Below are 14,387 nucleotides of genomic sequence, written 5' to 3'. Positions count from 1 at the left end.
TTTGAATCCAAACTCGCCTGACACTAAAATTGCAACTCCTCCTTTCTTTTCGTTTGCATTTGCTTGACAGATCTTCGCCCATCTTTTTTTCTCCCCGAAATGTTCTGAATCACTGTTTTAGGTGTGTCTCTTGTTTAAAAGCATTTTAAGTGTTGCTTCATGATCTAATCTAAAAGAACTTTTAATGTAAAAGTTTAGTTCATTTACATTTACTGATGTAACAGTTTTCTACTTTCTTTTTAAACAGCCATCATCTAACATTAATCACAGGGGTTGAGCTAATTTGGATTTTGGAAGTAACTTTTAAATACATTTCATTTCTCCCAAAGTATTCATTACTCCCACTTAACATTTGCATTGCTGGCTGAAAACCAGAGAAACAATGAACGTATATTGAACAGAATAAATCATCCATATGGCACATGGAAGGGAATAATGCTTAGCCAAGCAATATTCAATAATGGCCCATGTATCAGCTTTAAATATCCCCTTTCCTGGTAGGTAAGCATTAACGCCTGCAGTCCTAACATTTGCCAGGCATCCATGAAGTAGCACTCTCTCCTCTCCCACTTTGAGCCATCACACAGATACACTATACACTACCCATACACATTATAAAGACATCCAGCCAAATTCTAATTTGAATGCTCTCAAATACATCAAAACAAATAAAAGGTACACCAAGACAGCAGGTGCACTAAAAATACTACATACCTTGCTCCAAGGCGATTTGCTAAGAAGGTCAATGAATCTTTTTCTGCTCCCACACACTGGCTGAACGAAATAACACAATCCTCTAAAGGAGTCACTCCTGCCATCATCAGGACTGGCGTGAAGAGAGGATTTGACTTTGGATCAATTAAAGTCTGATAGTCTATACAAGTTACCTTTTAAAAACCAGAGAAACAATAACATCAACCTGAAATAAGCAACAGTGGTTAACACTGGTTCTGTTATAGTAGCAGTAATTTCAGTTTAGATGAAAAGCAATCTTAATTTAATATAAACTTGTGTATGCTCATTCTCAAAACATTTCAATTATAATATTAAAGAAATACATATAATCAATTCATTACATAGCATATTAAAATCAGATTTATCACTGAAATTACTGAATATTGCTTTTTTTTTTTTAAATAATTTTATTTATTTATTTTTTTTCCCCCAAAGCCCCAGTAGGTAGCTGTATGTCATAGCTGCACATCCTTCTAGTTGCTGTATGTGGGATGCGGCCTCAGCATGGCCGGAGAAGCGGTGTGTCGGTGTGTGCCCGGGATCCGAACCCGGGCCGCCAGCAGCGGAGCGTGCACACTTAACCGTTAAGCCACGGGGCTGGCCCTGAATATTGCTTTAAATTTAATTTCTTCCAATGTATTAGTTTTTATTTTTTTCCTTTTAATTCTTGGAAAGTTAAAAAAAAAAATCAATGGTGAAATTACCAGTGATAAGCCAACAAGATGGAATAATACAAAAGTGCATGTCATGCTTTGGTTGTGAGCAAACAGGGAAGACTGAAATAATATGAAATGACCTGGAGTAACTTCCTAAGAAGGAATGTTGCTGCTGTGGCCTCTGGGAAACAATAACCTCTATTCCACCAGGATTAGGACCAAGAAGCTTGCACATTTTCATATTTTAGAATTTCCTTTGCTAAAAGCAAAATATAGACAATGCTCAAACCCAAACATCAATTTACCCGAATTGAACTGCCTAAGAAATACACATGAACACTCCTGGCATTCAGATATCCTTCAAAACTATATTCCAAACTTCTACAGTGTCTTCTTACCAGCCAGGTGTTTGTAACAACTTCTCCCACAGTTGCTTCCACTTCACACCCGAGCAGAGGAACCACAGCGTAATCAGCAACAACTCTGCTCTGAAGGGACACGATTTTTCCAGCATTTTCTCTGATGATATTTGCAATATTAGATTCATTTTCATTACTAAAACCCAATACAAGGAAACTCTTTTGACTAAATAAACCTTCTTCAACAACTGTGGAGGCATCAGGGAGGCAATAACTGACAGAAGACTGGTTTTCTTCTTGAAAAGAAATATGAGTAGAATCATTATAGGGCCGAACTTCAGACTTCGCAGCTTCAACTGGAAAAGAAAAAGAAATGTTTTCTAATAGATAATTTATCTTTATAGTTAAAGTTTATTTCCTAGCAAGGATATTAAGGTAACATGGAACCTGAGAATTGTAACCACACATACAAAATTAAGGCTTTATAAGTACACAAAGAAGAAAGGATGTGAATCCACTCCATCTTCTGGGTTACCAAGAGTGTATCAGCATTATGATCTTCCACTAGGAAGGACAACAGCAATCACGTTACTGTTCTAAGCATTCCTAGTGTACTAGAAACTCTAATCCCAGTTGAAAATTATGAAACTCCAATAACTCCATAGGCCTGTCTTAGTTCCAAAACTGGTTTAGATAATTCACAACAGAATTATCAAGAGAAATATCATCAAGGAAAATATCATCAAGGAAAAAAAGAAGTAACAGGCCTAAGTAGCCAAGCCTTTCACAAGGAAATAACGGTATAAATGCACTAATAAGAGAATTATGCTTACTTCTCTTTCAAAAATCCCTAAAACGTTTCGTATTGAAATTGGAGCTACTTAGCTTCTATATAAATTTATGAAGAGGACAGCTGATCAAGCACCCAAGCAAATGGTCTCAACTATTTCATTTTAGGATAAAGTTGGCTGATAGATGGGTAGCAGAAGAAAAAAACATAGCTATATAAAAATATAAATGTCAATAACTAAAATACACAGTGACCAACATGCAATAAACATCGTCAAATTGAGGTTAAAAGTTTAAGGGGTAACAACTTAGTATGTTTTTGAAAACTCTCTAGTGGTGCTGTGTTGGAAGGTAACATTCTACGGCAGAGATTGGTAAACTACAGCCTAAGGGCCAAATTGGGCCCATGGCCTGTGAGTTAAGAGTGGTTTTTACATTTTAAAATAGTTGTAAAAACAGAATAAAACAAAATAGAACATGTAACAGAGACAGAATGTTGCTGGCAATTACTATCTGGACCTTTACAAAAAAAGTTTGCCCAGCCCTGCTTTTATGGGATTCCGATGAGCCTGGATGCTATTCAAGGTTTCTTCTTTTTTTTATTTTTTTGTGAGGAAGATCAGCCCTGAGCTAACATCCATGCCAATCCTCCTCTTTTTCCTGAGGAAGACTGGCCCTGAGCTAACATCCATGCCTGTCTTCCTCTACTTTATATGGGACGCCGCCACATCATGGCCTGAGAAGCGGTGCATTGGTGTGCGCCCGGGATCCAAATCCCGGGCTGCCAGTAGTGGTGCACACGCCCTTAACCGCTACCCCACAGGGCCGGCCCCCAAGGATTCTTCATTTACTCCCTTACACAGGCACTGTGCCTAAGTGCTTTATATGCATGTAATTAACACTCATGATACTGTGAGGTTCACACTATCGGTATATTGATACCCTTTCTTCAAGAGGAATCTCAGGCTTAAAGAGGTAAATAACTTGCTTAAGGTCATAGTTATTAAGTGGTAGAAATGAGATATAAACCAAAGTCTGTCTCACTCTAGGGTCTATAACATTATGCTATAGTGCCATCTTCTTATTTCTATCCTCATCTCCAACAGACATTAACATTTCCATTTTTAAACTAATTACCGCCATCTATCTATCTATGTATCTTATAATTCCTACTTAATACAAGTATTTAAAATGGTTTTATTGATACTCTGAAGAAGTATAGCTTTGTCTAGAGCATTTACTAATCAGTAGATCAGGAGGCTCTTTGACTGTCAGTTTCATACTATAAGATATAAGGGATAATAATATATTTATAATTTATAGAGATATATGAGGATGAGTAAGCTTAGCTGGAAATAAAGGTGACATGATAGTATAAAACATTCTGGAAAGTAGTTTTTTTAATAGGTATTCTTAATATAAAATGTAAAAACAATTTTTTTGCAATTATAATTATTTTACAATCATACCTATAAGAACAAAAACAACTCTGATGTCTATATATTGTTGGTGAGATGGGAAGCAAGAATAAACCTAGTGGAATTTTAGACTACTACTATAAAAAACAACTAGAAATACTACGTTCTTATAAACTATAAGTAAAATTCTGAAGTTATTAAGAGAATCAGAATAAATTAACATGTTCTATAGCAGTTCTTTCCATTTATTTTAGCGGTAAAACCCCTTTTTAAAACAGATTCCATTCAGAAGCACAATAGACACTTCTTGATAAACTTATTATTGAAAAAGCTCTCTCAAATCAAAAGTAATTTTGCTTTAAGAAGTAACCGTAAAATACTTGACTACATTCTTTTTAAGGCGCTTGGGGATTCACTGAGATCTACTGTCACTAAATCCTTTCAAAGTCAGTAGACTACTAGCTGCCTTAGAAAGGAAGGTTTGAGAGGGGCCGGCCTGGTGGCATAGTGGTTAAGTTCGGCACACTCCGCTTCGGCAGCCTGGGTTAGCAGATTTGATCCTGGGTGTGGACCTACACCACTCGTCAGCCATGCTGTGGCGGTGACCCACATACAAAGTAGAGGAAGACTGGCACAGATGTTAGCTCAGCGCTAATCTTCCTCAAGCAAAAAAAAGGGAGGACTGGTGATGGATGTTAGCTCAGGGTGAATCTTCCTCAGAAAAAGAGAAAAAAAAAATAGGAAGGTTTGAGAAACTAATTGCCTGCCTCCCCCAAGTACCCTTGCTGAAGGATAATTCATGAAACTGCTTCCAGTCAATCTGTGGCTTTTTTATACTAAAACATCCTAGAAAATTAGGATGGTCTCCTGATATCACACACTACAAAAGCATAAGCAAATGGTCTGACAAAAACCAATTTTTCAGTACACCATGAACAGAAATAGTGTGGATAAAAATTAGGAATACTGGAAATTCCCTTTTAGAAATATGGTAGGCTAGACACTTGAAACTCTCTCACTATAAAACACTTGAAAACAAAGGATAAAATATTAAAGGCATCCGTGAATGCACAGCTGAGTTTGCGAGAAAGCAAGGGAAATCCTCAAGGGCTACAAATGAAGTAGTAGCATGAATCCAGAGCATTAAGTGGTTACTAAAGCTAATGCTTACCCTGAACCTATTTTGGCAGTAACCTAGACCCTTAGAATTTAAGGATATCACATGGAGGTATAGGAGCCAAGCCTTTGGTTTCACACACATTAGAGGTGGGGCAGAGTATACCCTGAGGAAACAAACCAGAAACCCTAAAGAGAAATGGCTTCAGTAACAATGTAGACCAAAACCACTCAACCAACATCAAAAATCCACCCTGCAAAAAGACAGGACAAGTACAGTGGACTCTGGCTTTGGGTTAAGGGGGAAAAAACATCTCTCTTGCAAATTTGTCATCATAGGCTGGTCCTCAAAGTAGGTTAGGGTACAAATTTACGCTAGCCTGCTGGTCCAAGAAATGCCCAGCCAATAAACTAACTTAGAGGCGCCCTGAGTTGGGAAACTCCTAGGCTCCTGGCAGATTTAAACATGAACATTTCCTGGAGAAACAAACTCTCACCCCAGGCTTCTTAGAATTCCCACAGTCCTAATAAGAATGAGTTTACAATAAATATCACAAAACATATGAGGAAATCAGGCACCATGAACAACAATCAAGAGAACTACGCCTCCTCTCCATTCAGATGTTGAAATAGGTTTAATGTGTTTCAAGAAATAAAGAACAAAAAACATAAATACAGAATAACAGACTATTAAAAGAACTAGAACTTCTAGGAACTAAAAAAATAATTATTGAAGTTGAAAATTTAATGGATGGGTTAAACACATTAGGCAACAGCTAAACAGAGAAATAGTGATTTGGAAGGAAAATCTGAAGAAATCGCACATAATAAATCACAGAAAGACAAAAAGATGAAATCAGAAGGACAGGTTAAGTGACCCATACAGAGAGCTAATGGGAGTTAGATAATATAGAGAATGAGGGAGAAGTAATAGTCAAAGAGATAATAGATGATTTTTTTTTTAGAACAAAGAAAAAAAAATCTCACTAATTCTCAGATTCAGAAAGCACAATGAATTCCAAGCAGGACAAATACATGGTAAAACCCTAGAACATGAAAAATAAAAGGAAGACGTTAAAAATAGCCAGAGAAAAAAGATCAATTCTGTACAAAAGAATGACAATTAGACTGACATCTGACTTCTTATCCAGCAGCCACTGACACAGATGACAATGAAATAATATCTCCAAAGAGCTTAGAGACAGTAACTGTCTAGAACTGTATACCTAGCAGAACTGTCTTTAAGGACAAGGGCAATATATAGACATTAACAGAAACTAAAGGAATTTCTAAAGGATATATTTCAGGAGTAAAGAAAATGATTCCAGAAGAGAGGTCTCAGATGCAACAAGAAACAGGGAACAAAGAAATAGCTAAACATGTTGGTTAATCAAAACAAATATTGACCATATAAAACAATAATAACAATGGCTAATTGTGAGATTAAAAAAGACAATGAAAATACTAAGCAAAATCAGAGAAGCTGAGTATATTAGTGAGTGGGTGTGTAGGGGGTGCAATTAGTAGTGACGTTGAAGATAAAAATGTTATAAGGTTCTTGTATTCTTCAAAAGGAAGATAAAAATTCTAATTAACTTCAGATTTTAAGTTATGAACACATTAAAGTTCCAAGGGTCAAAAAAACAAAAAAAGAAGAAAGAGGAAGATGGGCAAGGATGTTAGCACAGGGCCAATCTTCCTCAGCAAAAAGAGGATTGGCAGCAGATGTTAGCTCAGGGCTAATCTTCCTCACACACACACAAAGAAGTTCCAAGGGTAATCACTGAAAATATAAATAGTATGTATAACTTGCAAATCAATAAAAGGAAAGATACGGAGTCGGGAGTTTAGGGTGGGAGGGGGGAAAACTCAACCCAATTCAAAAGAAGCAAAAATTGTCAAAAAACAAGGAAGCATAGAAAAATGGGGCAAATAGCACAAAATAAGATGGTAGAAAATAATCAAAATATACCCCAAATAACAATAAATGTAAATTCACCAAATTTGCAGTTAAAAGAAAAAGTCAGTCACACTAGATAAATACTGGCCCACGTGAGGCAGGGACAGCTGTATTAATATCAGACAAAATAGATTTTAAGTAAAAAAATATATGTATCATTAGGAAAACAAGGATAACCATGTAATAAAACTTCAAAAAATATAAAAAACTAAATTTGACAAAACTACATGGAGAAACTGACAAAGCCACCATTATAGTGCAGGAGTTTAACACATCTATTTCATTAATTGATACAGCTGACAAATCTTGATATCACATACATATATAGAAACCTCCAATCAATCATAGAAAATATTTTTCAGAGGCACAGAAGAACATTTATGAAAGCCACCTCCTAAATACCTCATAGACCAAAGATACAATAAAATTTAGAAAATATTCAGAATTGAACAATTACAAAGATGCTACATAAAAGATCCTGTGAAATGCAACTGTAAGTTAGTACTTTTAGGGAAATCTATAGACATAAATACTTAGATAAAAAGAAAGACTATAAAAAACAAACAAATTATACAACTTCAGAAATTAGAGGAAAAAAGAGAAGAAAACAGGATAAGAGAATAAATAAATGAAACAAAAGCAGAACAAAAAGTCAAAAGTTGGTTTGTTAAAAAGACTAATAAAATTGGTCTTCAAGTTTCTTAGAAAAAACAGCTTCCCGAAATTGATTCAAGAAGAAACAGAAGAATCAAACAGTCCCATATCCATTAAAGGAATCAGTGTTGTACTACAAAATCTTCCTCCAAAGAAACACCAGGACCAGTTAGACAGATGAGTTTCACCACACATTCAAGTATCAGAGAACTTCAATCTTACACAAACTCTTTCTGAGATTTACAAAAAGAGAGAATAACTCGCCTATCCATTTTATTAATTAATAACAAAACCCAAAAAAGACAACATGAAAAGGAAAATTATAGGCCAATCTCACACTGAATAGGTAAAATCCTAAATAAAGTATAAGTAAATTAAATATAGTAATGTATAAAAAAGATAACTGTATCACACCCAGAAAAATTTAAACTTGATTTAACAATATAAAATCTACTCATATAATTTAACACATTAAAGGAGAAAAACCATATGATCATTCCAATGAGTGCAGGATAAGTACTTAATACATATCAACACCCAGATCAAAGCATTAAATAAAAACAAAAAGTATAAAACTCTTAGAAGAAAATGAAGAAGAAAAGCTTCATGAGATTGGATTTGGAATGATTTCTGGAATATGACACCAAAAGCACAGACAACAAGAAAAAAATAGATAAATTGGACTTCATCAAAATTAAAAACTTCTGCGCATCAAAGGACACAACGTAATAAAGCAACGCAAACAATGACGATAATATTTGCAAATCATATATCTCATAGAGGATTAATTTTCAGAATATATGAAAAACTCCTACAACTCAAGAACAAAAAAATCAACCCTAAAAAATAAAGGACTTAAATAGACATTTCTCCAAAGAAGATATACAGATGGCCAGCAAACACACGAAAAGATGCTCAACATCATTAATCATCAGGGAAATGCAAATCAAAACCATATTGAGATACCACTTCACATCCATTAGGATGGCTTTTATTAAAAAAATAGAAAAAAAATGTTGGTGAGGATGCGGAGAAGTTGGAACCCTTGTGCGCTGATGGTGGGAATGTAAAACGATACAGCACTGGGGAAAACAGCAAGGTGGTTTCTCAAAAAATTAAACATAGAATTACCATATGACCCATCAATTCCACTTCTGGGAATGTATCCCAAAGAACTGAAAGCAGGGACTTGAACAGATATCTGTACACCGACCTTCATAGCACCATTATTCACAATAGCCAAAAGGTGAAAACAACCCAAGTGTCCATAGACAGACAGTTAAACAAAATGGGGTATAAACACACAATAGAATATCATTCAACTTTATTTATTTATTTATTTTTTTGTGAGGAAGATCGGCCCTGAGCTAACATCCATGCCCATCTTCCTCCACTTTATATGGGATGCCACCACAGCATGGCTTGACAAGCAGTGCGTCCGTGCGCACCCAGGATCCGAACCGTCGAACCCCAGGCCGCTGCAGCGGAGCGTGCGCACTTAACTGCTTGCGCCACCGGGCTGGCCCCCCATTCAACTTTAAAAAGGAATGAAATTCTGACACATGCTAAAACATGGGTGAACCTTGAACATATTATGCTAAGTGAAATAAGCCAGACACAAAGGGACAAATATTGTATGATTCCATTTATGAGGTTCCTAGAGAGTCAAATTTATAGAATTAGAAAACAGAATGGTGGGTGCCAGGGACTGGGTGGAGGGAGGAATGAGGAGTTATTGTTTAATGGGTATAGAGTTTCAGTTTGGGAAGTAAAAAAGTTCTGGGATGAAGGTAATGCCGTACGGGACAACAAAGTGAATATAATTAATACCACTGAATGGTACACCTAAAAATGGTTAAAATGGCAAATTTTATATTATGTATGTATGTTTTACTACATTTAAAAAAAATTGAATACTCAAAATATTCTACAGATAAGTTTAAATTAATATGAGACAAGATAATATTCAAAATATTTTTTTCTTATATACTAGCAAACAGTTCAGAAATGTAATTTTAAGGGGGCCGGCCCCGTGGCATAGTGGTTAAGTGCACGCACTCCACTGCTGGCAGCCCGGGTTCAGATACCGGGCACGCACTGACGCACCGCTTGTCAGGCCATGCTGTGGCGGCGTCCCATATAAAGTGGAGGAAGATGGCCTTAGATGTTAGCCCAGGGCCAGTCTTCCTCAGCAAAAAGAGAAGGATTGGCATGGATGTTAGCTCAGGGCTGATCCTCCTCACAAAAAAAACAAAAAAAAAGTAATTTTAAGAGATATGAATTAAAATATCAAAAGGAACAAAAACACATAATATAGATAGAAAACAAGAAATTAGTAACAGTTCTAACATAGCATGTCTAGGATGTTATGAATGTAGCTATTATACTTTACTGAAAGACATTAAAAAAAGATAAAACTATATGGTGACAACTATATTCATGGATAGGTAGATCTTTTCATTGTTAAGATGTCAATTCTACCCCAAATTATAAATTAAATACAATTTCAACCAAATTCTCACACTGACTTTGTGCAAATTGACAAACTAATTTAAAAAATGTGTATGGAAACAAAAGTCCAAGAAGAGTTAAGACATTTTTGTAAAGAAAATTGGAGAGTCTTTTCATCTCAGATAATAGAACATATTACAAGGCTATTATAATAAGACAGTTTTTCAGTGTGGTATCTTAATGGAACAGAATAGAAAGCCCAAACACAGATCCCCACATAACAGACTCTTAATAAATGACAGAGGTGGCAATGCAAATTAGTTGAGAAAGGATAGACTATTCAATAAAAAGTATTGAAAATAAGTGATTTTCCACATGGATAAAGTACAATTTGAACACTTCATTATCAAATACAAAAATCAACTCCATCTGGACTGAAGACATAAATGTGAAAAAGCAAAAGTTTAAGACTTCTAAAAAATATATATAATAACTTTATGACCTTAGGGTAGGAAAACTTACATAAAAGAGAATAGCACAAACCACAAAGGAATAGACTGAAAAATTCAACTACCTTAAAATATTATGGCCAAATAACACTCAAAAAGATGCTCTACCTCATTAGTAATCAGTTATGAAATTAAAACCACAATAAGAACATATTTCACACTCATCATATTGGCAATAATTTCAAGCCTTATAAGAACTATTACACGTTGAAAGGCTATGCAACAACAGGAATTCTTACTTGCTGTTCTTCTAGTGCCAAGTGGTAAACTAAGACAAACACTTCAGAAAGCAATTTGCCTTATGTATAAAGTTGAAGATGTATATATCCCATGAATCAACCACACCCACCCTAGAAAAATTCTTGCTCATGTGCACAGAGACATGCATAAGAACAATCCCAGCAGTATTGTTTGTATCGGCAAAAGAAAGACACAATAAAAATGTGCATAGGTGGGAAAACAGATAAACTGTGGTATGTTCATATAGCAGTGTGGTATATTCACAACCAGTTACCTGGATTGGATGAATATCTCTCATGTTTGGGAGAGGGGAGCAAAAGAGTACATACCATATATCATTTACATAAGCTGAAATATACAAAAATACAACAGTATATTGTTTACAGATATATACACAGGTTGTAAACTATACAGAAAATGAGGAGGGATTCAAAACAGGCTTTTGGCATAGTGAAATATTCTATTTTTTTATAGCTAGATTGTAGTATATGCTTACTCATCATATTATTCTTTATATCTTTTTTGGATTTATCAAATATTTTGTAATAAATTTTTTTTAAAAGAAGAAATGTTGCTCACAACTCTTCACTGGCATTTTCCCTTACCATACTGAGAAGACTACATACTGAGGTGGTAGTCCACAGAGTAACACTGTATGCATTAAAGACCACAATAACCAAGTAAGAGGCATAGTTACAAGGGTAAAATAAAACTTGTGCTGCTACAAACTCACACAAACCAAGTGATGCCAATATATAAAATAGATCGAAGAGGAGCCAGTGAGTTGAAGAGAAGAGGGGGTCAGAGGGTTCAGAACCCCTCAGTCTTGCCTGCTTAAAAAAAGAAACAAAACTTTAAGGGAAGAAAAAGTTTAGTTTAATTTACCTAGAAAACCCAGCAAAAATCACATATGTATGTATACTGCTACTAAAATATTTCTTAATGACTATAAATAGTAATCAACTATTTCTTACCTATTGTTGGGTTATTATTTACATATTGAGAGAGAAGATCTTCATCAGCTTGTTCATGCTTTTCAACAGGAGTGAAGTCTTTCTTAGAGATGCTGCTGTTCTTTTTTAAAAGGGCTGTTTTACTTTCAGGTTGATCTGACACTGGAATTTCCACTGGCTGGTAGTTAGCGTGGGTATATGGCTCTTCAGGAAGCATATAACCTTTACTAAAACACTCTAGCAACCATTTTGCTCCCACTACATGAGGCCTACAAAGATAGTACATAGTTTATATTAGTTTAAACTATAAAGATCGTCATTCCACATGCCATGCAGTTTCCATAATGGCATGGATATGCAATTTTAAGAGAAATCATTACAGAGTAGAAATTGCTTTGAATTAAAAACTGACAAAACCTGTGGGCTGATTTATCCCAAAACTGCTTCAATTCCTCATCGTAATCTCCCACAATAACATGAGTTACATCTTCATTGAGCTGATTAAAACGAACTCCACCTCCACTGTTAATAAGCCTTCTCAGTTTATCTAGCTTTCTGCCACTAAATCCGCAAAGATATATCTGCAAAGAAAGAAAACATTCATTTTAGATTAACGCATTTAAGATGGCTTAGTTCTCTCAATAAAAACACATTTATTAAAAATATATATCTAAATCCATTGTGTATACATAAGACAACTCTTGTGTATATTTTTAAGTATATTAAGACGTGGAGTATATTCTGAAACTTTGACTTTTTTAAACAATTCTGAAATTTTGATTTTTATCACTCTTTCACAATCTCATAGTATTACTATTCTTCACAGTGTCTACTTGATAAGTATTTTGAGGCTTTAAATAAAATAGAAGCCAGAATACAATATTTTCTGAATATTAGTGCATAGAAATTTTTAAAATGCAGGTAGCTTCTTACACTATAAAGATTTTACTACTTGCAAATTTTAAAGTAAAGTGGAGTTAAATGTCTGAATTCAGAAAACCTAGGTTTAAATTTTGGTTCAGCTGCCAATGATTAACCACATGACCATGGCAAGTTACTTAGGTTCTTTAAACCAATTTTCTTACCTATAAATTGAGGTATCTTTTTCACAGAGTTGATTAAACAAGAAAATTTAAGTTAAAAAGCTGAGCACAATGCTTTGAGGATAATATGTATGCAATAATTTAATTTAACTAACACTATGTATATATTTAAACCAATTTAATCAATATAAAAATCTTCTTCGTCTGTTTTACATAATGTGTCTTTAAAAGAATTTCTTAAGAATGATAAATCTATTCCTAACTGCATTTATATCCCAAACTAAATAACCTCCATTACTAGAATATATTTTAACAAAAATTGGGAATCATACACTTCCTATAAGTAAAGAATAATTAAAAGTCATATTCAGAATTAGTGCAGTCTAGGATAAAAGATTACAAAAGACACTTTCTGTTCTGCCACTAAGCTGATAAGTTTTAAAAGTATAGAAGGGTAAGGTAACTTGCCCAGTTTCCTTTCTTAGCAATATAATAGGGTTAAATCTTTGCTACTCTTTGAGAACTAACGCATAGCCTATTCATTCTACAAGTAGGAATACATTAAGTAAGTATTTGGCTCTAGGAGATCTACAGCATATCATGTTTCCATCAAGGCACTTATAAGAAAGCCATTTATACACAAAAAAATTAAATAGCCCAAGGGATATTAAACAAAGCTGTGGGTCTAATGGTTGGGAATATAGGCTCTGGAGTAGATGGCTGGCTACTTAAAGTCTGTGTGACTCTGAACAAGAATTTTAATCCCCTAAGTCTCAGCCTCAGTATAATATCTACTTTAGAGTTATTTGTGGGAATTAAGTGAGATTTTATACAACACATTAATAATATATATGAAATGATTAGCACAGTATCTAGCATAATGTAAATACATCATAAATAATAGTTATAAATAAAAATCCCTTAAGTGGTTCAGAAACTACTTTCCAACTAAGTAGATGGAAACATTAATGTAGTTAGGAGGGTTCAGAGAAGAGTTAAAAACTGATACGAACTTTGAAGGATGACAGATGAAGGTACATCCCAGGGAGAGGGACCCTGACAGCTGAAGGATGGACACGGCCTAATCAGTGCATCTGCTTAGCTAGAGTGGAGGGTTTATGTGGATACGGAGCAAGCCCAACTCTGAGGGGTCTTCAAAGTCAGGCTAGGAAGTATTAATGTTTACTATCACTTTCTACATTTATTACATAATAAAGACATACCCGACAACCATCTAATAAATCTTCAGGTGCCTGAAATGCACTGACATCCAGATTTTCTAGATTTTCAAGTGTAGGCTCCACTTTTCTGTTAAGAACTGAATTACATATTGATTCATTTATGCAACTTGCATTGATGTTGGAAATATGGCTGACATCTGAAAGAGTACGACCTACATATTAAACAAAGACGTATAAATTTACGGAGGCAAAGTAATTGTGATTACATATTTTCCTATAGATTAACTTTTCTTAAACACAAAGGGCAATAAACAATTTCCAAA

At 34.8% G+C, this 14,387-nt stretch overlaps 1 protein-coding gene across 3 annotated transcripts in view; it reads right to left on the bottom strand.

The window, feature by feature from the left end:
• Positions 1–14,387, bottom strand: part of TOPBP1 (DNA topoisomerase II binding protein 1) — a 61,708-nt gene that overhangs the window by 38,164 nt on the left and 9,157 nt on the right. For all 3 annotated transcript variants that reach the window (XM_014789509.2, XM_014789524.2, XM_087430558.1), the window contains 5 exons: positions 14,107–14,276; positions 12,258–12,421; positions 11,862–12,109; positions 1,790–2,106; positions 715–887 (listed from right to left, as the gene is read on the bottom strand). In XM_014789509.2, coding sequence (XP_014644995.1) covers positions 715–887; positions 1,790–2,106; positions 11,862–12,109; positions 12,258–12,421; positions 14,107–14,276 — 1,072 coding nt within the window. The remainder of the gene's footprint in view (positions 1–714; positions 888–1,789; positions 2,107–11,861; positions 12,110–12,257; positions 12,422–14,106; positions 14,277–14,387) is intronic.

Source organism: Ceratotherium simum, chromosome 5, assembly GCF_057802395.1.
Source record: "Ceratotherium simum simum isolate JZ-2026a chromosome 5, ASM5780239v1, whole genome shotgun sequence".
In the NCBI taxonomy this organism is placed as follows: domain Eukaryota; kingdom Metazoa; phylum Chordata; class Mammalia; order Perissodactyla; family Rhinocerotidae; genus Ceratotherium; species Ceratotherium simum.
Note: the sequence above shows the minus strand (reverse complement) of the source record. Positions and strands in the feature narration are given on the sequence as shown.